The 24,880-nt window shown below is 63.9% G+C and overlaps 2 protein-coding genes across 4 annotated transcripts; both read right to left on the bottom strand.

Annotated features, from left to right (window-relative positions):
- Window positions 1-854: 854 nt before the first annotated feature.
- Window positions 855-8,492, bottom strand: LOC131569718 (25-hydroxyvitamin D-1 alpha hydroxylase, mitochondrial). Its single transcript, XM_058821977.1, is given in 12 exon segments — window positions 855-968; window positions 1,055-1,152; window positions 1,216-1,315; window positions 1,415-1,496; window positions 2,645-2,734; window positions 2,774-2,850; window positions 2,920-3,077; window positions 3,688-3,900; window positions 5,145-5,341; window positions 7,172-7,275; window positions 7,277-7,363; window positions 8,259-8,492. Coding segments are annotated over 12 exon segments (1,554 nt in total).
- Window positions 8,493-10,217: 1,725 nt separating this feature from the next.
- Window positions 10,218-23,371, bottom strand: METTL1 (methyltransferase 1, tRNA methylguanosine). Of its 3 annotated transcripts, XM_058822196.1 has the most exons (7): window positions 23,319-23,371; window positions 19,710-19,887; window positions 19,252-19,382; window positions 17,977-18,161; window positions 14,674-14,787; window positions 11,955-12,056; window positions 10,218-10,387 (listed from the first exon to the last, which is right to left on the bottom strand). In XM_058822196.1, the coding sequence occupies exons 2-7, from the start codon at window positions 19,814-19,816 to the stop codon at window positions 10,259-10,261; spliced, it is 768 nt and encodes a 255-aa protein (XP_058678179.1). In that variant the 5' UTR covers window positions 19,817-19,887; window positions 23,319-23,371; the 3' UTR covers window positions 10,218-10,258. The 3 variants fall into 3 exon arrangements, with proteins under 3 accessions (XP_058678179.1, XP_058678181.1, XP_058678178.1); XM_058822198.1 differs by lacking the exon at window positions 23,319-23,371 and having other exon boundaries at window positions 14,674-14,745; window positions 19,710-19,974; XM_058822195.1 differs by lacking the exon at window positions 23,319-23,371 and having other exon boundaries at window positions 19,710-19,970.
- Between the last annotated feature and the right edge of the window lie 1,509 nt (window positions 23,372-24,880).

Genomic DNA, 24,880 nt, shown 5'->3' on the forward strand with positions numbered 1-24,880 from the left:
CCCAAAATGCCCAAACCCCAAAATTGCTTTATTTGCTAATAAATAAACCTGACCCCCCCCCCGGGGGGGCACCTTGGGGACAAGGCCAGCAGCAGGGAGTCACCCCCATAGGGTTGGGGACACCCTGGGGACAAGGCCACCAGCAGGGAGTCACGGCCACCACCAAGGCTGAGGTTCCCACGGGGTTGGGGACACACTGGGGACAAGGCCAGCACAGGGTGTGTGACACTGCCAGAGCCAGCAGCGCCATGGGCTGCTGCCACCACAGCCAATGTCACCGAGGGGTCAGGGCCACCTCTGGGGGGCTGGAGTCACACACAGGGACAGGGCTGGGATGGCACTGGGGACACTGAGGTGTCAAGGCAACCACTGGGGTCGGTGCCACCACTGGTGGTGAAGTCACCGCTGGGGTCAAGGTCTCCCTGGTGTCCCTATGTCCCTGGTGTCCCCTGTGTCCCCATGTATCTCCAGAGTCTTTGGTGTCCCCAATGTCCCTGGTGTCTCAATGTCTCCAGAGTCTCCGATGTCCTCTGTCCCTGGTGTCCCCTGTGTCCCCATGTATTTCCGGTGTCCCCTGTGTCCCCATGTATCTCCAGAGTCTTTGGTGTCCCCAATGTCCCTGGTGTCCCTGGTGTCTCAATGTCTCCAGAGTCTCTGATGTCCTCTGTCCCTGGTGTCCCCGGTGTCCCCAGTGTCCCCATGTATCTCCGGTGTCCCCAGTGTCCCCATGTATCTCCAGAGTCCCTGGTGTCTCCAGTGTCCTCATGTCCCCATGTCCCTGGTGTCCCCACGTCCCCAGTGTCCCCGCTGTCCCCATGTATCTGCAGTGTCCCCATGTCCCCATGTCCCCGGTGTCACCTCTCGAGGAAGCGCAGGCTGATGGGGGCCCCGGGGGCCAGCAGGGTTCGGGTCATGGGGCGCACGCGGCCGCCCCCGGGCTCCGGCCGCACCTCGAAGCGCAGCAGGATCTGGGGGACAGGGACAGTGAGTGACCCCGTGGGGACACCGTGGGGACACCGTGGGGACAGGGGACACGGGGACACGGGACACCCACCTGTGCCAGCGCCATGTGCAGCTGCAGCTCGGCCAGGCGGCGCCCGACGCAGCTGCGAGGGCCGAGGCCGAAGGGCAGGGAGGCAAAGGGGTGCCTGGGGCCGGGGGTGTCCCCGGGGGCGTCCCCAGTGGTGTCCCCAGCGGTGTCCCCAGTGTCCCCGCTGTCCCCGTGGCGCAGCCAGCGCTCCGGGCGGAAGGCGTCAGGCGCGGGGAAGTAGCGGCTGTCACGGGATGTGGCGTAATGGCACAGGGTGATGAGGGTCTGCGGGGACACGGGGTCAGTGGGGACACCCCGGGGACACCCTGGGCACACCCTGGGGACACCGGGAGCCCCGGGCTGTGGGGTGTCCCCCTGGCTCACCTGGCGTGGCACCAGGTAGTCACCGACGCGGATGTCACACTCGGGGACAACGCGGGCATTGGCCGGGATGACGGGGTACAGCCTGGGGGGGGGACAGCTGGTGTCACCTCCCTGTCCCTGACCTCATCCTGTCCCCACCTTCATCCTCATCCTCATCCTCATCCTCGTCTTCATCCCTTCATTGTCCCATCCTCATCCCCGCCCTGTCCTCCTCCTTGTCCCCATCCCTGTCCCCATTTTGTCCCCAAACCCCTCCTGTCCCATCCCCATTCCTGTTCTGTCCCTGTCCCCGTCTTTATCCACATCCCTGTCCCATTCCCATCTGTGTCCCTCACCCCTGGCCATGTCCCCATGTCCCCATTTCTGTGTCCCCATCCCTGTATCCATGTTCCTGTCCCCATATCCCAATCCCTCTCCCCCTGTCCCCATGTCCCCATTCCCACTGTCCCCATGTCCCGGTGTCCCCATCCCTGTGTCCCTGTGTGTTCCTGTCCCCCAATCCCTTTCCCCGTGTCCCTCTCCCCATGTCCCAAGTCCTTTCCATGTCCCATCACTGTCCCCATCCCCATGTCCCTGTGTCCCCATGTCCCCATCCCTGTGTCCCTCTGTGTTCCCGTCCCCATATCCCAATCCGTCTCCCCATGTCCCCATTCCCATTGTCCCCATTTCTGTATCCCCATGTCCCTGTGTCCATGTTCCTGTCCCCATGTCCCCATTCCCATTGTCCCTATGTCTCTGTGTCCCCATTTCTGTGTCCCCATCCCTGTGTCTGTCCTTGTTCCTGTCCCCATATCCCAATTCCTCTCCCCATGTCCCCATTGCCATTGTCTCCATGTCCCATCACTGTCCCCATGCCCCCACCCCTGTGTCCCTGTGTCCCTGTTCCTGTCCCCATGTCCCATCGCTGTCCCCATATCCCAATCCCTCTCCCCATGTCCCCATCCCCATATCCCATCACTGTCCCCATGTCCCATCGGTGTCCCCATGTCCCCAGCCCTGTGTCCCTGTGGCCATGTTCCTGCCCCCATGTCCCATCACTGTCCCCATGTCCCATCACTGTCCCCATGTCCCATCACTGCCTCCATGTCCCCATGTCCCATCACTGTCCCCATGTCCCATCGGTGTCCCCATGTCCCCAGCCCTGTGTCCCTGTGGCCATGTTCCTGCCCCCGTGTCCCATCACTGTCCCCATGTCCCATCACTGTCCCCATGTCCCCGTGTCCCTGTCACCTGAGGGTCTCCTTCACCACCGCCCGCAGCAGTGGCAGCCGTCCCAGCGCGGCGGCGGTGGCAGCGGCAGTGGCACGCTCGGTGGTGGCACTGTCACTGTCACCGCCGTTGGTGGCAGTGGCAGCGAGCAGCTGGCGGTGCAGGGCCGCCTGCGCCCCCGGGTTCCGTGCCAGCTCGTACAGGCTCCATGCCAGCGTGCTGGCCACCTGGGGACACGCGGTGACATCAGCGGGGCCCGCGGTGACAGCGGGGACACCGCGGTGCCACCTCCTCACCGTGTCCACCCCGGCCAGCAGCAGCTCGGTGACGTTCCCATAGATGCTGGTGACAGGGACGCGCTCCCGGGCCAGCAGGTCGGTGACACACGTGTCCCCCTCGGCCAGCGGCCCCCGCGCTGCCACCGCGGCCACGCGCCGGTCCACGTGTCCCTTGGCTGGGGACAACAACGGCCGACAGTGCCGTCAGTGCCACAGTGGCCATGCATTGTCACCAAGTCCCCATCGGTGTCACCAGGGCCACGTGCCATCAGCGTGGGACATGGCAGGGGACTGTCACGGTCATGGGACATCCCTGTGACCCCACGGGGTGTGTCTGTGTCCCTTGGATGTCCCCATGTCCCCTGTGTCCCCTCACCACAGCCCTGGGATGACCCGCTGTGTCCCCGTGTCCCCTCAGCTGAAGGTCAGCAGGAATGTCCCCATGTTCCCATGGCCATGGGACATCCCCAAATCCCACTGGGATGTCCCCATGTCCCCATGGGAGGTCACCACGGTGTCCCCCCTGTCCCCTTGGCTGAAGGTGATCAGGAGTGTCCCCGTGTCCCCATGGCTGTGGGACATCTCCATATCCCTCTGGGATGTCCCCGTGTCCCCATATGATGTCCCCATGTCCCCATGGGATGTCCTGGTGTCCCCATGGGATGGCCCCATGTTCCTATGGGAGGTCACCACGGTGTCCCCCGTGTCCCTGTGTCCCCATGTGAGGGGTGTCCCCATGGGAGGTCACCACAATGTCCCCCTGTCCCCGTGTCCCCTGTCCCTCACCGAAGGCGAAGAGCTGGTCCCAGGCGTGGCAGAAGGCGTCCCAGGGCGCGGGGACGAGGCGCAGGAGGGGACGTGGCAGTGCCATTGTCACCAGGGTCAGCGCCAGCACCGCCCCCACGCTCTGCAGCACGGCCTCGGTGTCACCGCTGTCCCCGCTGTCCCCAGGGTCCCCAAGGCAGCCCAGGCGGGAGGAGAACAGCACCCAGGAGATGGCTGTGGGACAGGGGACATTGGGGACATTGGGACACTGGGACAGGGAGACAGGGGGACACCAGAGACATGGGGACTTGGGATACTGGGGACATGGGGACATGAGACATGGGGACACTGGGACAATGGGGACATTGGGACATTGGGGACATTGGGACACTGGGACAGGGAGACATGGGGACACCAGGGACATGGGGACTTGGGATACTGGGGACACTGGGACAATGGGGACATTGGAAACATTGGGGACATTGGGACATGGGGACACCAGGGACATGGGGACTTGGGATACTGGGGACATGAGACATGGGGACACTGGGACAATGGGGACATTGGGGACACTGGGACATGGGGACCCTGGGGACATTGGGACGTGGGGACACTGAGGGGGATCCGAGCGTCCCTGGGGACACCGGGGGACAGAAGTGCCCTGGAGCCTTGTGGGACACAGGGAGCACCATGGGGGGACCCGGGGACCCCTGGGGGTGGGAGGAGACCCGGGGTGCCCATGGGGGGTACGGGGGGTCCCCGTGGGGGTCCCAGCTCTTTAGGACTCCCCCTCCTTTTGGGGTGCCCCATCCCCTTTGGGGTTCCCCAATCTTTTCAGGATCCCCCATCTCTTTCGGAATTCCCCCTCTCCGTTTAGGGCGCCCCCTTCCCTTTTTGAGGTTCCTCAACCACATTTCAGGGTTCCCCATCCCTGTTTGGGGTTCCCCATCCCCTTTTGGGATACCCCCTCCCCTTTTTCAGGTTTCCCCGTCCCTTTCAGGCTGCTCCATTCCCTTCTGGATGCCCAAACCCCCTTTTTGGTGTTCCCATCCCCATTTGGGGTCCCCCTCCCCATTTCGGGCTCCCCCTCCCCATTTCGGGTTCCCCATCCCCATTTCGGGCTCCCCCTCCCATTTCGGGCTCCCCCCTCCCCATTTCAGGCTCCCCCTCCCATTTCGGGGTTCCCCCTCCCCATTTCGGGGTTCCCCCTCCCCATTTCGGGTTCCCCATCCCCATTTCGGGCTCCCCCCTCCCATTTCGGGGTTCCCCCTCCCCATTTCGGGGTTCCCCCTCCCCATTTCGGGTTTCCCATCCCCATTTCGCGTTCCCCCATCCCCATTTGGGGTCCCCCTCCCCATTTCACGTTCCCCCCTCCCCATTTCGAGCTCCCTCCTCCCCATTTGGTGTTCCCCTCCCCATTTCGGGGTTCCCCCTCCCCATTTCGCGTTCCCCTCTCCCCGTTTCGGGCTCCCGCTCACCCTCGAGCCCGAACCGGTTGAATTCGGTGCCGATGTCGCGCACGAGCCCCCGGGGGTGGCGCCGCCGCAGCCGCCGCAGCCGCGCCACGAGCTCGGTCACGGCCGCGGCCACCGGGAGCGCGAAGGCCTCGGCAGCGCCCGGGCGGAGCAGGGCCCGGGCCAGGAGCCGCCGGGAGCCGCGCCACGCATCGCCCTCCCTGGGGACATTGGGGACAGTCAGGGGGACAGCGGGGACACAGAGGGATAGGGGACAGGGACAGCGACAGGAGCCGCGCCACGCGTCGCCCTCCCTGGGGACATTGGGGACAGTCAGGGGGACAGCGGGGACAGGGACAGAGTCATAGGGACATGGGGACAGGGGGGACAGGGACAGCGTCAGGAGCCGCCGGGAGCCGCGCCACGCATCGCCCTCCCTGGGGACATTGGGGACAGTCAGGGGGACAGCGGGGACACAGAGGGGCACAGGAGACAGGGACAGCGTCACAGAGAAGAGGGACAGGATGGGGACATGGGGGACAGGGAGACAAGGACAGGATGGGGACAGGGACACAAGGGGGACAAAGGGACAGGGACAATGTCAGGAAGACAGGAGGATATGGGGGACAGGGGGATGGGGACAGGATGGGGACATGGGGACAGGGACAGCGACAGGGGAACAGGGACAGTGTCATGGGGACAGGGGGACAGGATGGGGACAGGGACAGAGTCGGGGGACACAGGGGATGGAGGACATGGTACAGGATGGGACATGGGGGACAAGGGGCAGCATCAGGCGGACAAAGGGAACAGGGGGGACAGGGGGACGTGGCACAGGATGGAACACGGGGAACAGGGACAGCGTCAGGGGGACATGGGGGACAGGATGGGGACAAGAGGGACAAGGGACAGCGTCAGGGGGACAGGGGGGACACAGGGCATGGGGACAGAGTCGCGGGACAGGGGGGACAGGGGACAGGATGGGGACATGGGGGACATGAGGATGTGTGTGGGGCACATGGGGGACACAGAGGGCATGGCACAGCAGGGGACAGAGGGCATAGGATGGGACATAAGGGACATGGCACAGGAGGGGACATGGGGGACATGAGGACGTGTGGGGGACATGGGGACACAGAGGACATGGCTGGGGCATAGGGACACAGGTGACACCGGGCACGGAGGGGACACGGGGACATGGGAACACGCGGGAAGAGGGGGACAGGGACACGGGGGATGTGGATGGGGACAGGGGTGAAGGACATGGCAGGGACAGAGAACGGGGACACAGGGGGACATGGGCAGGACACGGGGACCACGCGGGGAACACAGGTGGGACACGAAGCACACAGGGGACACAGATGGGGCACAAATGGGACACAGGGGACACAGGGGGGACAGAGAGGAGACACAGGTAGGACATGGGGACACAGGTGACATAAGTAGGACACGAGCAGGACACAGGTGGGACACAGACGACAAAGGCAGGACACAGGGGACACAGGTGGGACACAGGGGACACACAGGGGACACACAGGGGACACAGCCCCCCCCGCAGCTGTCACCGGGGCACCCGTGAGAGCCCCCGGGCCCCCGTTCCCGTGCTGGGGACGGCCAGGGGGGGTTTGGGGGGGTTCGGGGTCCCTCCCCCGGCCCACGCGGGGCTGGGCCCCCCCCGGGCAGTTACTCACATCCGGGGGGGGCGGGGGGGGGGGGGGAGGGGGGGCTGAATCACGGCTGAGTCACCCCCGGGCCCCCCCCCGCACCCCACGGGCCCTTCCCGGAACGGGCGGGGGGTTGAGCCCCGGTGGGGGCACGGACACCCCCAGGCCCAGAGAGCCCGCGGGGACCCCCAAATCCCACAGGGAGCCCCCAACCCCTCCCCAAATCCCACAGGGAGCCCCGACCCCCCAGCCCAGCCCAAGGCCTCCCCCCCTGAGCGCCCCCGGGCCCAGGGACAAATCCCCGCTAAGTTTCCCCCAAATTTCCCCCAAATTTTTCCCAAATCCACCCCAATTTTCCCCCGAATTCGCCCCGGTCGCGGCACTCACAGGGTCAGGAGCCCCCCCGGTGCCCCCCGCAGCTCCCGGTGCTGTTTCCAGGGGCAGCTGAGGGCGCGCCGGGGCTCGGGGCCCTCCTGCCGCAGCACCTGGGCCAACGAGCGCGGGCTCGGCCACGTGAACCGTGAGCACCGGCCCGAAGCGGGCCCGCCACACCGGGCCGAACCGGGACCGGCCGTGCACCTGCGGGAACCGACCGGAACCGGGGAAATCGCACCGGGCCGAGCTGGGACCGGGAATGGACCGGGGGCGGGGAGGACACGAAGGAGTCACACCGCGACCGAACCGGGACCGGCACCGGGGGGTTCGCACCGGATCAAACCGGGACCGGGCAGGTACCAGGTGGGGACACAGTGCGGGGGTCACACCGGCCCGAACCGGGACCGGGTATGGACCAGGACCGGGCATGAACCGGTAAGGGGGGATCGGTGTCACCGAGTGTCACTGAGGGTCACACCGAGGGTCACAACGGGGGACACCGGGGGTCACACCGGGCCTCGGGCGGTGCCCGGGGCTGCTCAGGGGGGACGCGGGACACGGGCAGGTCCTGGTGTCCCTGCCCTGCTGTCACACTGTCCCTGGCCTCGGTGCCGCTGCCCACCCGGGGGTGGCCCCGTCCCTGTCCCTCTGTGCCCCCCGGGGGTGGCCCCGTCCCCATCCCCGCTGTCCTCCCCGAGCTGGGGCTGCTCTGGCCGTGCCCAGCTCGGGGTCCCAGCGCCACCTCCGCGAGTCCCGGGGGCACCTCGGGGTGTCCCGACCCCACCCAGCCCCGGGGACAGAGATCCGAGTCCCCTGTCCCGTGTCCCCCCCGGGTGGGAGGACCGCGGTCCCCCCTGTCCCCTCGGACACTCGCGCTGGTGGCTCTGATGTCCCCCCAGCCAGGACGGTGTCACCAGGCTGCTGTCCCCGGGTCTCGCTGGGTCCCCCCATCTCCTCCAACCCCTGTCCCCAATCTGGGGGGTTCTGTCCCCCCCAGGACAGGGGAGCGGGGCCCCCCCAGGCTCCGAAGCAGCCGCAATGGGCCCCCCCCGCCTCCTCCTCCCCCGGGGGTCTCGGGGGGAGCCCCCACCCCATTTACCTGCATCTCGTGCAGCCTCCGCACGCCGCCCCGGCACAGCAGCTCGAAGATGAAGGCGGCGGAGCTCGGTCCGGGCATCTCGGCCAGGCCCCGGGGCCGGGAGGGCTCCGGGGGGCTCCGGGAGGGCGGGGAGGGGGCGGCGGGGACCGGAGGGGCTCTGGGGGGGAGCCCCGGCTCGGGCGGGGAGCGGGACAGGAGCGCGGCCCGGGCGGGCAGGCGGAGACCGGGGGACATGGCGGGGACACCACCGGGGCTCGGGGGACACCGGGGGAGGCGGGAGGGCGCTGCCGGACCCGGCGGGGCTCGGGGGGAACCGGGAGGGGCCGGGGATCACAGCGGGGTTCGGGGGGGCCGCGGGGCCGAGCCTCGACTGCGGGGGGGGCCCCGGGCCGGGGTTTTATAGCGCCCACGTGCAGCCGGGCAGGCCACGCCCCCTCCGCGGAAGCCACGCCCACCAAGCACAAACCACGCCCCACAACACCAAATTGGGATTCACGCCCCGCCCTAAACAGCTAAGCCACGCCTCCACGCTGGCTGATTTGCCTAGCGGGGCCTTCTGGCCAATCAGCGCGCGGCGGGCGTGGCTCCGTGGCCCCGCCCCCAAGGCGCGCACACGCGAGGGCAGAACGGGGGGCGCGCACGGACCCGAGACCCCAAAACCTCGGGGACAGCCCTGGCACCCCAAATTCCCCTGTGACACCCCCGGAACCCCAAACCTCCGGTGATCCCAGGCACCCCAAGCCCCTGTAAACACCCCCAGCCCCCCAAAATCCCCTGAGACACCCCCAGCAACCCCGGTCACAACCCCAAAATCCCCCCGGTGATACCCCCAGATTCCCCTGTGACACCCCCGGGACCCGCCGGTGGCACCCCCAGAACCCCAAACCAACCCTCAGTGACGCCCCCAGCAACCCCGGTGACACCCCCAGAACCCAAATAATCTCCCCGGTGACACCCTCGGCACCCCAAACCCCCGGTGACACCCCCAGAACCCCCTCCGGGACACCCCCAGCACCCTCCGGTGATGAGCCTGGCACCCCAAACCCGCTCGGTAACACCCCTAGAACCCTAAAATCCTTCGGTGACGCCCCTGGCACCCCAAACTCGGCCAGTGACACCCCAAACCCTTTCGGTGACACTCCCAGAACCCCAAAATCGCTCCGGTGACATCCCCAAAGCTCCCTGGTGGCACCCCTGCCACCTCAAATTCCCCCGAAGACACCCCCAGAACCCCAAAATCGCTCCGGTGACACCCTCGGCGACACCCCTAAACCCCACCCGGTGACACCCCCAGAACCCCAAAACCCCCGGTGACATCCCCGACCCTGCAGTGACACCCCCCGCGACCCCGAATTCCCCTGTGACACCCCCAGCAACCTCGGTGACACCCCCAGAACCCCCCAGGGGACACCCCCAGAACCCCCTGCTGATGCCCCTGGCACCCCAAACTCGGCCAGCGACACCCCCCAAACCCTCTCGGTGACACCCCCCAGAACTCCAAAATCCCCCCGGTGACACGGCCGGCACCCCAAACCCCACCGGGTGACACCGCTGGCATCCCCCAGGGACATCCCTGGCAGCCCAAAACCCCGGTGACACCCCCAGAACCCCCCCGGTGACACCCCGGGATGTTTTGGGGGGTCGGGGGGTGCCGGTTCCCGCCGGTGGAAGGGACCCGCCCGGTGTCCCCCCGCTCCCGGTCCCGCCAGTACCCCCGGTACCACCAGTCCGGTCCCGGGGGGCGCTCACGGCTCCCACCACTTCCCGCCCCCCCATTCCCCGCAATTCCCGCCCGGCCCCACCGGGAAGCCCCGGGAAGCCCCCGGTGTGCGCGGGGGGGGGCGGCACCGCCAGCCCGGGGCTTTCTGCGATGGGGAAACTGAGGCAGGAACGGGCGCCAGGCCCCGTTCCCGGCACCGGGACCCCCCCCCCCCCCGCCCGAGCAGCCTTGGGGACATTTCGCGACTTTATTACAAAACGGGGAGGGGGCGCGGGGGGGGTCACGGCGCCGCCGCGGGGGGGTCGGGGCGGCGGCGGAACACGGCGGTGCTGGGGGGGCGCCCCGCCCGCCGCGCCCGCTGCCCCTCCTCGGTCACCGCCGGCAGCAGCGGCAGCAGCGGGTCCGCGGCCTGGACAGAGGGACAGCGGGACAGCGAGGGGACAGAGGGACAGCGGGGACAGCGGGACAGTGAGGGGACAGAGGGACAGCGGGGACAGCGGGACAGCGGGACAGTGAGGGGACAGCGGGGACAGAGGGACAGAGGGGACAGTGAGGGGACAGCGAGGGGACAGCGGGGACAGCGGGGACAGAGGGACAGAGGGGACAGTGAGGGGACAGTGGGACAGCGAGGGGACAGAGGGACAGTGAGGCGACAGCGGGACATCGGGGACAGAGGGATAGCGGGACAGTGGGACAGCGAGGAGACAGTGAGGGGACAGCGAGGGGACAGCGAGGGGACAGCGGAACACCCAGTGGACACCAGGACACCGGGGACAGCGAGGGGACGACGGGAGACCGGGGACAGCGGGACAGAGGGACAGCGGGGACAGTGAGGGGACAGCGCGGACAGCGGGGGGAACAGTGGGACAGCGAGGGGACACCGGGACAGAGGGACAGGGTCAGGGACACCGGGTACCTCCCCAGCGAGCCCCGCGCTGCCCCTGTGTGAGTGCCCGCTGTGCCCCCATGCCACCCGATAACCTCCAGCGCCACCCCAAAATTCCCTGTGCCATCCCTTAATCTCCAGTGCCACCCCAGTGCCCCCATGGCACCCCCAGTGACACCTCAGTTCCCTCCAGTTCTCCCACGGGCTCCCAGTTCAGTGCCCACCGTGCCCCCCAATTCCCCCAATGCCCCCCAGTTCAGTGCCCACCGTGCCCCCCAATTCCCCCAATGCCCCCCAGTTCAGTGCCCACCGTGCCCCCCAATTCCCCCAATGCCCCCCAGTTCAGTGCCCACCGTGCCCCCCAATTCCCCCAATGCCCCCCAGTTCAGTGCCCACCGTGCCCCCCAATTCCCCCCAGCGCCCCCCAGTTCAGTTCCCCCAATTTCCCCCAGTTCCTCCCAGTCACCCCAGTGCCCCCGGTTCCCCCAATTCCTCCCAATTCCCCCAGTTCAGTGTCCCCAGTGCCCCCCAATTCCCCCCAGTGCCCCCCAATTCCCCCAGTGCCCCCCAGTTCAGTGTCCCCCAATTCCCCCCAGTGCCCCCCAATTCCCCCAGCGCCTCCCAGTTCAGTGTCCCCAGTGCCCCCCAATTTCCCCCCAGCGCCCCCCAGTTCAGTTCCCCCAATTTCCCCCAGTTCCTCCCAGTACCCCCAGCTCCCCCAGTGCCCCCGGTTCCCCCAACTCCTCCCAATTCCCCCAGTGCCCCCCAGTTCAGTGTCCCCAGTGCCCCCCAATTCCCCCCAGTGCCCCCCAATTTCCCCCGGTGCCCCCCAGTTCTTCCACTGCCCCCCAGTTCAGTTCTCCCAGTCCCCCCAGCGCCCCCCAATTCCCCCAGTGCCCCGAGTTCCTTCCAGGTCCCCCAGTTCAGTTCTCCCAGTGCCCCCCAATTTCCCCCAGTGCCCCCCAATTCCCCCCGTGCCCCCCAGTCCCCCCCAGTTCCCCCCAATTCCCCCAGTGCCCCCCAGTTCCCGAGTTCCTCTAGTGCCCCCCAATTTCCCCCAGTCCCCCCCAGTTTCCCCAGTTGCCCTCACCAGCTGGGCGGGGGGCACGGGCTCGAACAGGGGGTGCTCCCCAAAATGCTGCAGCATCCACTGGTGCAGCTCGGGCACGTCCGTCACCGTGTACACCAGGCCCTGCACCCCAAAAACTGAGTGACACCCCAAAACCAGAATGTACCCCAAAACCACCGTGTACACCGGGCCCTGCACCCCAAAAACTGAGTGACACCCCAAAACCAGAATGTACCCCAAAACCACCGTGTACACCGGGCCCTGCACCCCAAAAACTGAGTGACACCCCAAAACCAGAATGTACCCCAAAATCACCGTGTACACCGGGCCTTGGGTACCGCAAAAACACAGTGTACCCCAAAATCACCGCGTACACCAGGCCCTGCACCCCAAAAAAGTGTACCCCAAAACCACCGTGTACACCTGGCCCTGCACCCCAAAAACCACAATGTACCCCAAAACCAGAATGTACACCAAAAATACTGTGTACACCAGGCCCTGGGTACCCCAAAAACCACAATGTACCCCAAAAACACCGCGTACACCAGGCCCTGCACCCCAAAAAAGTGTACCCCAAAACCACCGTGTACACCTGGCCCTGCACCCCAAAAACCACAATGTACCCCAAAACCAGAATGTACACCAAAAATACTGTGTACACCAGGCCCTGGGTACCCCAAAAACCACAATGTACCCCAAAAACACTGTGTACACCAAGCCCTGCACCCCAAAAACCAGAGTGTACCCCAAAACCACCGTGTGCACCAGGCCCTGCGCCCCAAAAACTGAGTGACACCCCAAAACCAGAATGTACCCCAAAAACACCGTGTACACAAGGCCTTGCACCCCAAAAACATAGTGTACCCCAAAACTACCGTGTACACCAGGCCCTGGGTACCCCAAAAACTGAGTGACACCCCAAAACCAGAATGTACCCCAAAAACACCGTGTACACCAGGCCCTGCACCCCAAAAACACAGTGTACCCCAAAACCAGAATGTACACCAAAAATACCGTGTACACCAGGCCCTGGGTACCCCAAAAACCACAATGTACCCCAAAAACACTGTGTACACCAAGCCCTGCACCCCAAAAACCAGAGTGTACCCCAAAACCAGAGTGTACCCCAAAACCACCGTGTACACCAGGCCCTGCACCCCAAAAACACAGACACCCCAAAAACCAGAATGTACCCCAAAACCAAACACCGTGTGCACGAGGCCCTGGGTACCCCAAAAACCAGAGTGTACCCCAAAAACCAGTGACACCCCAAAACCACCGTGCACACCAGGCAGCACCCCGAAAATACAGTGTACCCCAAAAACCAGCGTGTACCCCAAAAAGCACTGTGACACCCCAAAAACACCGCATACACCAGGCCCTGGGTACCCCAAAACCGCAGTGTACCCCAAAACCAGAATGTACCCCAAAATCCCCGTGTGCATCAGGCCCTGCACCCCAAAAACCACAATGACACCCCAATATCCCCCCTGGGCCCTGGGGGGGCTCCAGGATCAGGGACACTGGAGGGGTTTTGGGGGGCTCAGGGGGTTTTGGGGGGCTCAGGGGTTTCAGGGGGCGTTTTGGGGGGGCTCAGGAGGTGTCAGGGGGGCTCAGGGGGTTTTGGGGTGGTTCTGGGGGGGCTCAGGGGGTTTTGGGGGGTTCTGGGGGGCTCAGGGGTTTTGGGGGGCTCAGGGGATTTCAGGGAACTTGGGGGGGGGCTCAGGAGGTTCTGGGGGATTTCATGGGGACTCGGGGTTTGGGGGGGGGGCTCAGGTTTTGGGGGGCTCAGAGGCTTTCAGGAGGTTCAGGGGGGTCTCAAGGTTGGGGTCTCAGAGGGGCCCAGGGTTTTTTGGGGGTCTCAGGGGGGCTCGGGAGGTTTTGGGGGGCTCAAGGGGTTTCAGGGGGGTTTAGGGGGTCTCAGGGTTGGGGGCTCAGAGGGGCCCAGGAGGTTTTGGGGTTTTCAGGGGGTTCTGGGGGTCTCAGAGGGTGCCAGGAGGTTCAGGAGATTTGGGGGGGGGGGATCAGGGGGGGGTTTCAGGGGGTCTCAGGAGGTTTTAGGGGGGTCCCAGGGGGTCTCAGGGGGTTCTGGGTGTCTCAGAGGGTCTCAGGGGTTTGGGGGGGGGGCTCAGGGCGGGGTCTCAGGGGATTTTGGGGGTCTCAGGGGGTCTCAGGTGGTTTTAGGGGTGGGGTCTCAGGGGGTCTCAGGGGGTTCTGGGGGAGTTCAGGGGGATCTCAGGGTGTCTCAGAAGGTTCAGGGGGTCTCAGGGTGTCTCAGGGGTTTTGGGGGGGGATCTCAGGGGGTCTCAGGTGGTTTTAGAGGGGTCTCAGGTGATTTCAGGGAGTCTCAGGGGGGTCTCAGGGGATTTTGGGGGTCTCGGGGTGTCTCAGGAGGTGTCTCAGGGGTCTCAGGGGGGTCTCAGGGGATTTCAGGGAGTCTCAGAGGGTCTCAGGGGTCTCAGGGGGGTCTCAGGTGGTTTTAGAGGGGTCTCAGGGGGTCTCAGGGGTTTTGAGGGGGGGTCTCAGGTGGTTTTAGAGGGGTCTCAGGTGATTTCAGGGGGTCTCAGGGGTCTCAGGGGATTTTGGGGGTCTCAGGGAGTCTCAGGGGGGGTCTCAGGGAGTCTCAGGGGGTCTCAGGGGATTTTGGGGGTCTCAGGGGGGTCTCAGGGGATTTTGGGGGTCTCAGGGAGTCTCAGGGGGTCTCAGGGGATTTTGGGGCTCTCAGGGTTTCGGGGCTCACCCCAGGGCGCAGCACGAAGCCGTACTCCGCCAGCATGGCCGGGCTGATGATTCTCCACTTGTGCTTGGTGCGCTTGAAATGGGGGTCAGGGAAGAGGAAAAACAGCTTGGAGAGCTGGGGGGGCACCAGTGGGGGGGGGGCAGCGTCAATGGGGGGGGCAGCACCCCCTGGCACTGCCCCCCAAAGCCCCCGAGCCCCCAAACCCACAGAGCCCGCAGGGAGCGCAGCTCGGGCACGGAACGGGCATGGGGGTCCCGTGGGACGGGCAGGGGGGGCCTGAGGGGGTCCCGAGGGGGGGTCGGGAGGTTTTGGGGGGCTCAGGGGGAGCCCAGGGGGTTTCAGGGTGGTGCTGGGAGCCCAAAGGGACCCAGGGGTGTAGTGGTGGAGCTGTGCCCTGGTGCCACCCCAAACACCCAGTGCCACCCTGTAACCTCCAGTGCCACCCCAAACCCTCCAGTGCCACCCTGTAACCTCCAGTGCCACCCCAAACCCTCTCAGTGCCACCCCATAACCCCCAGTGCCACCCCAAACCCCCAGTGCCACCCAAAATCCCCCCAGTGCCACCCCAAACCCCCCCAGTGCCACCCCAAACCCTCCAGTGCCACCCAAAACCCCCCCAGTGCCACCCAAAACCCCCCCAGTGCCACCCCAAACCCTCCAGTGCCACCCAAAACCCCCCAGTGCCACCCAAACCCTCCCAGTGTCACCCTATAACCTCCAGTGCCACCCAAAACCCCCCCAGTGCCACCCCAAACCCTCCCAGTGCCACCCCAAACCCTCCAGTGCATTACCAAAACCTCCCAGTGCCACCCCCAGTGCCACCCCATAACCCTCAGTGCCCCCCATTTCCCCCCCCAGAGGGGTCCTGGGGGGTTCAGGGGGTGCTGGAGGTGTTTTAGGGGGTGCCAGGGGAAGGGGGGGGCAGGTGTTCCACAGGGCCCCGAGGGTCTGGGGTGTCTCAGGGTGGGATTTGGGGTCTCTCAGGGTGGGTTCAGGGGACAGAAACCCCAGCACTGTTGGTTTTGGGGGGTCTCAGGGGGGTCTCAGGGCACACAGAAATGCCAGGAAGCTTTGGGGGGGGGGGGGTTCTGTGGGTCTGGGGTCTCTCAGGGTGGGTTCAGGGGACACAGAAATTTCAGGGAGCTTAGGAGGGGTGCTGTGGGGTTTGGGGGGGTCTCAGAGCACACAGAAACCCCAGGAAGCTTTGGGGGGGTCTCAGGGGGGTCTCAGGGCACACAGGAATCCCAGCACTGTTGGTTTTGGGGGGTCTCAGGGCACACAGAAACCCCAGGAAGCTTTGGGGGGGGGGGGGGTTTCTGTGGGTCTGGGGTCTCTCAGGGTGGGTTCAGGGGACAGAAACCCCAGGAAGCTTTGGGGGGGGGGGTGTTTCTGTGGGTCTGGGGTCTCTCAGGGTGGGCTCACAGGACACAGAAATTCCCAGCAGTGTTTGGGGGGCTGCTCTGGGTTTCGGGGGGCTCTCAGAGGGCACAAATCCCCCAGCACTGTTGGGTTTGTGGCTCTCAGGGTGGGCTCACAGGACACAGAAATTTCAGGGAGCTTAGGAGGGGTGCTGTGGATTTTGGGGGGGGGGGGTCTCAGAGCACACAGAAACCCCAGCACTGTTGGGTTTGTGGGTTCAGAGCACACAGGAACCCCAGTGTTCAGGGTTTTTGGGGGATTTGGGGTCTCTCAGGGCGGGTTCAGGGCACAGAAATCCCAAGGGCTTTTGGGTTTGGGGCTCTTGGGGTGGGGTCAGAGGACACAGAAATTTCCAGGGACTGCTCAGGAGGTTTGTGGCTCCCAGGGTGGGTTCAGAGCACAGAAATCCCAGGATTGTTGGGTTTGGGGTCTCTCAGGGTGGGTTCAGGGCACAGAAACCCCAGCACTGTTGGCTTTGTGGCTCCCAGGGTGGGTTCAGAGCACAGAAATTCCCAGGATTGTTGGGTTTGGGGCTCTTGGGGTGGGGTCAGAGGACACAGAAATTTCCAGCAGTGTTTGGGGGGGATCCTGTGAGTTTTGGAGGGTCTCAGGGTGGGTCAGAGGACACAGAAATTCCCAGGGACTGCTCAGGAGGTTTGTGGCTCCCAGGGTGGGTTCAGAGCACAGAAATCCCAGGATTGTTGGGTTTGGGGTCTCTCAGGGTGGGTTCAGAGCACACAGGAACCCCAGGGACTGTTTAGGGGATTTGGGGTGTCTCAGGGTGGGATTTGGGGTCTCTCAGGGTGGGTTCAGGGCACAGAAACCCCAGCACTGTTGGCTTTGTGGCTCCCAGGGTGGGTTCAGAAGACAGAAATTCCCAGGACTGTTGGGTTTGGGGCTCTTGGGGTGGGTCAGAGGACACAGAGATTCCCAGCAATGTTTAGGGGTTGCTGTGGGTTTGGGGTCTCTCAGGGTGGGTTCAGGGGACAGAAATCCCAGCACTGTTGGGGGTTCGGGGGGGTCTCAGGGTGGGTTCAGAGCACACAGGAACCCCAGGATTGTTGGGTTTGGGGTCTCAGAGTGGGTTCAGAGCACACAGAAATCCCAGGATTGTGGGTTTGTGGGTTCAGAGCACACGGGAATCCCAGGGACAGTTGGAGGTGCTGTGGCTTTGGGGTTTCTCAGGGTGGGTTCAGAGGACAGAAACCCCAGTCCTGTTGGGTTTGTGGGTTCAGAGCACACAGAAATCCCAGGATTGTGGGTTTGTGGGTTCAGAGCACACAGGAACCCCAGGGACAGTTGGAGGTGCTGTGGCTTTGGGGTTTCTCAGGGTGGGTTCAGAGGACAGAAACCCCAGTCCTGTGGGGTTTGTGGGTTCAGAGCACACAGAAATCCCAGGATTGTTGGTTTGTGGGTTCAGAGCACACAGGAACCCCAGCCCTGTTGCGTTTGTGGGTTCAGAGCACACAGGAACCCCAGGACTGTTGGGTTTGGGGTCTCAGGGTGGGTTCAGAGGACAGAAGCCCCAGTCCTGTGGGGTTTGTGGGTTCAGAGCACACAGGAACCCCAGGCACTGTTGGGTTTGTGGGTTCAGAGCACACAGGAACCCCAGCCCTGTTGGGTTTGTGGGTTCAGAGGACAGAAGCCCCAGCCCTGTTGGGTTTGTGGGTTCAGAGGACAGAAGCCCCAGCCCTGTGGGGTTTGTGGGTTCAGAGCACACAGGAACCCCAGGACTGTTGGGTTTGTGGGTTCAGAGCACACAGGAACCTCAGGCACTGTTGGGTTTGTGGGTTCAGAGGACAGAAGCCCCAGCCCTGTTGGGTTTGTGGGTTCAGAGCACACGGGAACCCCAGCACGGTGTGGTTTGAGCCCCCCAGGACCCACCTGGCCGCGCAGGAAGAAGTGGGGCAGGTGTTTCATGGCGTTGCCCCTCACACACGCCACGTTGCCGAAGCGGCCGGGCTGGGCCGCCCGCAGCGCCCGGATCCTGGCGCGGGTGAACGCGGCCACCTTGGCCCGGAGCTCCAAACCCAGCGCCAGGGAGCGGGGAAAGAGCTCCGAGAGAGCCACTGGGGGCGGGAGAGAGAGAGAAAAACACGGTGTGAGAGAGAGAGAAACACGGTGTGAGAGAGAGAAACACGGTGTGAGAGAGAGAAACACGGTGTGAGAGAGAGAAAAACATGGTGTGAGAGAGAGAGAAACACGGTGTGAGAGAGAGAGAAACACGGTGTGAGAGAGAGAAACACGGTGTGAGAGAGAGAGAAACACGGTGTGAGAGAGAGAGAAACACGGTGTGAGAGAGAGAAAAACATGGTGTGAGAGAGAGAAACACGGTGTTAGAGAGACAGAAACACGGTGTGAGAGAGAGAAAAACACAGTGTGAGAGAGAAAAACACAGTGTGAGAGAGAGAAACCCGGTGTGAGAGAGAGAGAAACACGGTGTGAGAGAGTGGGGAGACAGACAGACAGACAGACAGACAGACAGACAGCACCAGGAGGAAGAGAGAGACCAGGAGAGAGAGAGGGCCCCGGGAGAGCCCTTCCAGCACCTCCTGCCCCACCCGGCCCCTCCGTGCCCACCTCGCCCCCTCTGCCCCCCTCACCCGCAGCCCAACATGCCCCCCCCCCCCCATCAGCCCCGGATGCCCCCCAGGCTCACCCGGCAGCCCTCAGTGCCCATTCCCCAGCCCCTGGTGCCCACCCAGCAGCCCAACGTGCTCCCCTGGCAGCCTGCAGCACCCCCCGTGCCCACCCGCAGCCCCTCGGTGCCCTCAGGCTCACACCCACCCGGCCCGTGCTCACCCCTGTGCCCCCGTGCCCATCCACAGCCCTCCGTGCCCGCCATGCCCACCCCCCGTGCCTCTGTGCCCACCCAGCAGCCCCCCGGGCTCACCCTCAGACCGCCCCCGTGCCCACCCCCGGTGCCCCCTCACCCGTAATCCCCGTCCCTTCCCGGTGCCCGGGCTCACCCAGCAGCCCCCCAAACCCCCGTGCCCACCCCAAAGCCCCAGTGCCCACCCCAAACCCCCGTGCCCACCCGCAGCCCCTCGTGCCCACCCACAGTACCTCCCGGTGCCCGGGCTCACCGAGCAGCCCCCGGTGCCCCCCGTGCCCACCCCAGTGCCCCCCGGTGCCCACCGCAGCGCCCCCCGGGCTCACCGAGCAGCCCCCCGTAGCCGCACCCCACATCTGCGAACTCCACGCGGGCCGGGGGGGTCCCGGGAGGGGCCTCGGGAGGGAAAAAACTCGGGAACAGCGAGGCCCAGTCCATGTCCTGAGGGCGGGACGGGCTGCGGGCACCGGGGCACCGTCACTGCCGGGCACCGGGAGCGTGACTGCCCGGGAACCGGAGCGGGCACCGGGGCTGTCACTGCCCGGGAACCGGAGCGGGCACCGGGGCACCGTCACTGCCGGGCACCGGAGGCGACACAAGGGCGGGGGTGTGGAAGGAGGGGGATCCAGCCCGGCGCTCCCGGGGGCAGCCAGGTGACCGGCGGGGCCATCACGGGGGTCCCGGGCTGGAGGGTCCCGCCGCGGGCTCTGGGGCGGTCCCGGGACCCGGCGCGGGCGTTACCGGGGCAGGTTCCGGGGGGGTTCCCGGGGCTCCCCGCACTCACTAGCACAGGGTGTGGTCGGCCAGCGGGTTCGAGTGCGCGCGCTGCCGGTAGAAGCGTTTCTGTGGCGGCGCCGCCGCCTCCTCCTCCTGCTCCTCGGCCGCCGCCATGCCGGCACCGCGCGGCGCGTTACAGTGACGTCACGGAGCGGCGCGGGATTGTGACGTCACGTGCAACCCGTCTGAGGGGCGAGCCCGGGCTGGAGGTGACAGCGCCCCCTGGCGGCCCAGTACAACCAGTGCTCCCAGTATAACCAGTACAACCAGTACAACCCCAGTGCTCCCAGTATAACCAGTACAACCAGTACAACCCCAGTGCTCCCAGTATAACCAGTACAACCAGTGCTCCCAGTATAACCAGTATAACCAGTACAACCCCAGTGCTCCCAGTATAACCAGTACAACCAGTGCTCCCAGTATAACCAGTATAACCAGTACAACCCCAGTGCTCCCAGTATAACCAGTACAACCAGTACAACCCCAGTGCTCCCAGTATAACCAGTACAACCAGTGCTCCCAGTATAACCAGTACAACCAGTACCACCCCAGTGCTCCCAGTATAACCAGTACAACCCCAGTGCTCCCAGTACAACCAGTACAACCAGTACAACCCCAGTGCTCCCAGTATAACCAGTACAACCAGTACAACCCCAGTGCTCCCAGTATAACCAGTACAACCAGTGCTCCCAGTATAACCAGTACAACCAGTACAACCCCAGTGCTCCCAGTATAACCAGTACAACCAGTACAACCCCAGTGCTCCCAGTATAACCAGTACAACCAGTACAACCCCAGTGCTCCCAGTATAACCAGTACAACCAGTACAACCCCAGTGCTCCCAGTATAACCAGTACAACCCCAGTGCTCCCAGTATAACCAGTACAACCAGTACAACCCCAGTGCTCCCAGTATAACCAGTACAACCAGTACAACCCCAGTGCTCCCAGTATAACCAGTACAACCCCAGTGCTCCCAGTATAACCAGTACAACCAGTGCTCCCAGTATAACCAGTACAACCAGTACCACCCCAGTGCTCCCAGTATAACCAGTACAACCCCAGTGCTCCCAGTATAACCAGTACAACCAGTGCTCCCAGTATAACCAGTACAACCAGTACAACCCCAGTGCTCCCAGTATAACCAGTACAACCAGTGCTCCCAGTATAACCAGTATAACCAGTACAACCCCAGTGCTCCCAGTATAACCAGTACAACCAGTACAACCCCAGTGCTCCCAGTATAACCAGTACAACCAGTACAACCCCAGTGCTCCCAGTATAACCAGTACAACCAGTACAACCCCAGTGCTCCCAGTATAACCAGTACAACCAGTGCTCCCAGTATAACCAGTATAACCAGTACAACCCCAGTGCTCCCAGTATAACCAGTACAACAGTACAACCCCAGTGCTCCCAGTATAACCAGTACAACCAGTACAACCCCAGTGCTCCCAGTATAACCAGTACAACCAGTGCTCCCAGTATAACCAGTATAACCAGTACAACCCCAGTGCTCCCAGTATAACCAGTACAACAGTACAACCCCAGTGCTCCCAGTATAACCAGTACAACAGTACAACCCCAGTGCTCCCAGTATAACCAGTACAACCAGTACAACCCCAGTGCTCCCAGTATAACCAGTACAACCCCAGTGCTCCCAGTATAACCAGTACAACCAGTACAACCCCAGTGCTCCCAGTATAACCAGTACAACCAGTACAACCCCAGTGCTCCCAGTATAACCAGTACAACCCCAGTGCTCCCAGTATAACCAGTACAACCAGTACAACCCCAGTGCTCCCAGTATAACCAGTACAACCAGTGCTCCCAGTATAACCAGTACAACCAGTACAACCCCAGTGCTCCCAGTATAACCAGTACAACCCCAGTGCTCCCAGTATAACCAGTACAACCCCAGTGCTCCCAGTATAACCAGTACAACCAGTACAACCCCAGTGCTCCCAGTATAACCAGTACAACCAGTGCTCCCAGTATAACCAGTACAACCAGTACAACCCCAGTGCCCCCCAGTGTTCCCAGTACAACCAGTGCTCCCAGTATAACCAGTACAACCCCAGTGCCCCCCAGTGTTCCCAGTACGACCAGTGCTCCCCCAGTGCTTCCAGTGCCCCCCCAGTGCCCTCCCAGTGCTCCCAGTGCCCCTAGACGCCCACACTGCCCCTCCAGTGCTCCCAGTCCTCCCGTTGCTCTCAGTGTCCCCACAGTGCTCCCAGTACAACCAGTGTTCCCAGTGCCCCCCCAGTGCTCACACTGCCTCTCCCCAGTGCTCCCAGTGCCCCCAGTAATGCCCACTGCCCCCCAGTACCCCCAGTGCTCCCAGCGCCCTCCCCAGTTCCCCCAGTGCCCCTCCCCAGTGCTCCCAGTGCTTCCAGCGCCCCGTGGTGCCCCCCAGCATCACCCCAGTCCCTCCAGCTCCCCCAGTCCCCCCAGTGCTCCCAGTTCCCCCCAGTCCCCCCTCGCTCCTCGGGCCCTTCCCGCTCGGGCCGTTTGGGGAATTGGGCTGCGGCCAGACCGGGGGCGAGTTCTGGGAACCCCCGGGGGTGGGAGTGTGTGGGGGGGGGGGGGTTGAGCAATGTGGGGCCGGAGCCGCCCGGCCCTTCCCGGCCGCTCCCTTCCCCTTCCGTCCCTTCCCGTCCAGGCCGGTCCTCCCGGGGCTGCCCGGAACGGCTCCGGGCGGGGGTCCCGGGCGGGGGCACGGGGGGATACAGGGACCGACCCCTCCTCCAGCGCTGGGACCCCCCCCGGCTCCCTGTGATCCCTTCCCGTCCCTGTGACTCCCCTGTCCCTGTGACCCCCCCGATCGCTGTGACCACCCCCCCCCTTCCCTGTGACCCTCCCCTGTCCCTGTGACACCCCCCAGGTCCCTGTGACCCCCCTGGTTTCTGTGACCCCCCCCCCCCCCGAACGCTGTCACCCCCCCGGTCCCTGTATTGGCCCCCCGGTCCCTGTGACCCCCCGGGTCCTTGTGATCCCCCCCGGGTCGCTCTGGCCCTCCCCCAGGTCCCTGTGCCCCCCCCCCCCCGGGTCGTTGTGACCCCCCTGTCCCTATGACCCTCCCCCCGGTCCCTGTGACCCCCCGGGTCCTTGTGATCCCCCCCGGTCCCTGTGACCCCCCCCGGGTCACTCTGACCCTCCCCCCTGTCCCTATGACCCTCCCCCCGGGTCCCTGTGCCCCCCCCCCCGGGTCCTTGTGATCCCCCCAGGTCCCTGTGCCCCCCCCCGGGTCGCTGTGACCCCCCTGTCCCTATGACCCTCCCCCCGGTCCCTGTGCCCCCCCCGGGTCGCTGTGACCCCCCTGTCCCTATGACCCTCCCCCCGGTCCCTGTGCCCCCCCGGGTCACTCTGACCCTCCCCCAGGTCCCTGTGACCCCCCGGGTCCTTGTGATCCCCCCCGGTCCCTGTGCCCCCCCCCCGGGTCACTCTGACCCTCCCCCCGGTCCCTGTGCCCCCCCCCGGGTCGCTCTGCCCCAGCGCCGCCCCCCCGGTGTCCCCCGTGCCACATTAACCCGGTGACGCAGGCGGTGACGCGGCTGCGCGGGGGGTCCCGGGGGGTCCCGGGGGGACACGGAGGGGTCGGGCGGGTTGTTCATTACCCCGGGGTCACCCCCTGTGAGAGTCGGTCCGAAATATCCCTCGTCTGCCTCACGACCGGCACTGGGGAGACCACCGAGGAAACGAGACCCCCCCGGCTGATGGTCCTGTAGGGGAAAGCCATGTGCCCGAAACGAGACCCCCCCGGCTGATGGTCCTGAAGGGGAAAGCCATGTGCCCGACACCGGAGAGCGCAGGGCCCAGCTGTTGTTTTCACAGGTGCGTTCGCTGTGCGCTACACCGAGCCCAAAGAGGGAGCACAGGGCCCTGTTTGTAGCAACAGCCTCGGGAGCTGCCCCCTGTTATGAACAAAATTTCGGTTAATATTTTTTTTGTGAGAAAAGATTACAAAAAGGCAGCCAGATCACTGTCGCTGCCGAAGTTCTGCGTGTTTTGTTATTGTAATCACGGGTCGTTGTCGTTGATTGTTGTTTTTGTATTAGTAAAAGCCCTGGCTGGGGCGAGTTAATGGCCCTTCTCCTGAGACTGTAACGGGTGGGGACCTTTCCGAGGCTAAGTTGTACCTTTCTCATAGTGAAGACACCTGAGAAGGTGGGGGGGGGGGGGTATGCAAGTGACTCCAAGACCACAATGCAGCATGGGTTCCCCACTGCACGGAGAAAACCCCAAAAACAACGAGCCAAATAAGAGTTGAGAGACTGGAGTGATGTCTGGATGTGAGGAGCAGGGCGCTGGGCCTGCAGAGATGCGGGAAACCTTCGTCGTTCCTCACCCTGTTCTCGAGATCCCCCGGGCCAGGACTGGGAGGTCTGGAGAGCCGGACCGAGCTAAACATCTGACGGGGACATCCCTAAAGGCTCCCACGAGGACCGAATTCCCCTAGCTCTGCCCCTGGTGGACAGAGCTGTGCATATCCTCCTCCTCTGAGTCGCCCTGGGAGACGACGGGACGCTGCAGACCCGCCGAGCCGCCCAATCCTGAGCTGATCACTTTTAATAAAGGCATTAAAAAGGAGAAGAAGTCTCCTGGCCCTTGTTTATTTCGCCCCCTCTGGGCCTGGCTGGGCTTCTCCTGGTCATGGTGTTCGCAGGGGGTCTTTGGATGAGGGAGGAGACAAGGATTTGACTCCGTATTTCAGAAGGCTTGATTTGTTATTTTATTATATTTTTATTTGTTATTTTATATGTTACATTAAAGCTGTACTAAAGGAATAGAAGAAAAGGTTTCATCTCAGAGGGCTAGCTAAGGATAGAATAGAAAGGAAAGAATGATAACAAAGGTTTGTGGCTCAGACACTGTGTCCAAGCCAGCTGACTGTGACTGGCCATTAATTCTAAATACCCACATGAGACTGATCACAAATGCACCTGTTGCATTCCACAGCAGCAGATAATCAATGTTTACATTTTGTTCCTGAGGCCTCTCAGCTTCTCAGGAGGAAAAAAATATTAAGGGAAGATTTCTCATAAAAAGATGTCTGTGACATTCCTGAGTTTCAGGTGGTCTCCCACAGAAGACCCTCACCTGTTTTACAACCTCCGGGACAGACAGACTGAGATGTAAGGAGCCTCTCCATCAAGGACTGAGATATGGAACCCCCGTG

The sequence above is a fragment of the Ammospiza caudacuta genome, chromosome 31 (genome assembly GCF_027887145.1).
Source record: "Ammospiza caudacuta isolate bAmmCau1 chromosome 31, bAmmCau1.pri, whole genome shotgun sequence".
NCBI classification, from domain to species: domain Eukaryota; kingdom Metazoa; phylum Chordata; class Aves; order Passeriformes; family Passerellidae; genus Ammospiza; species Ammospiza caudacuta.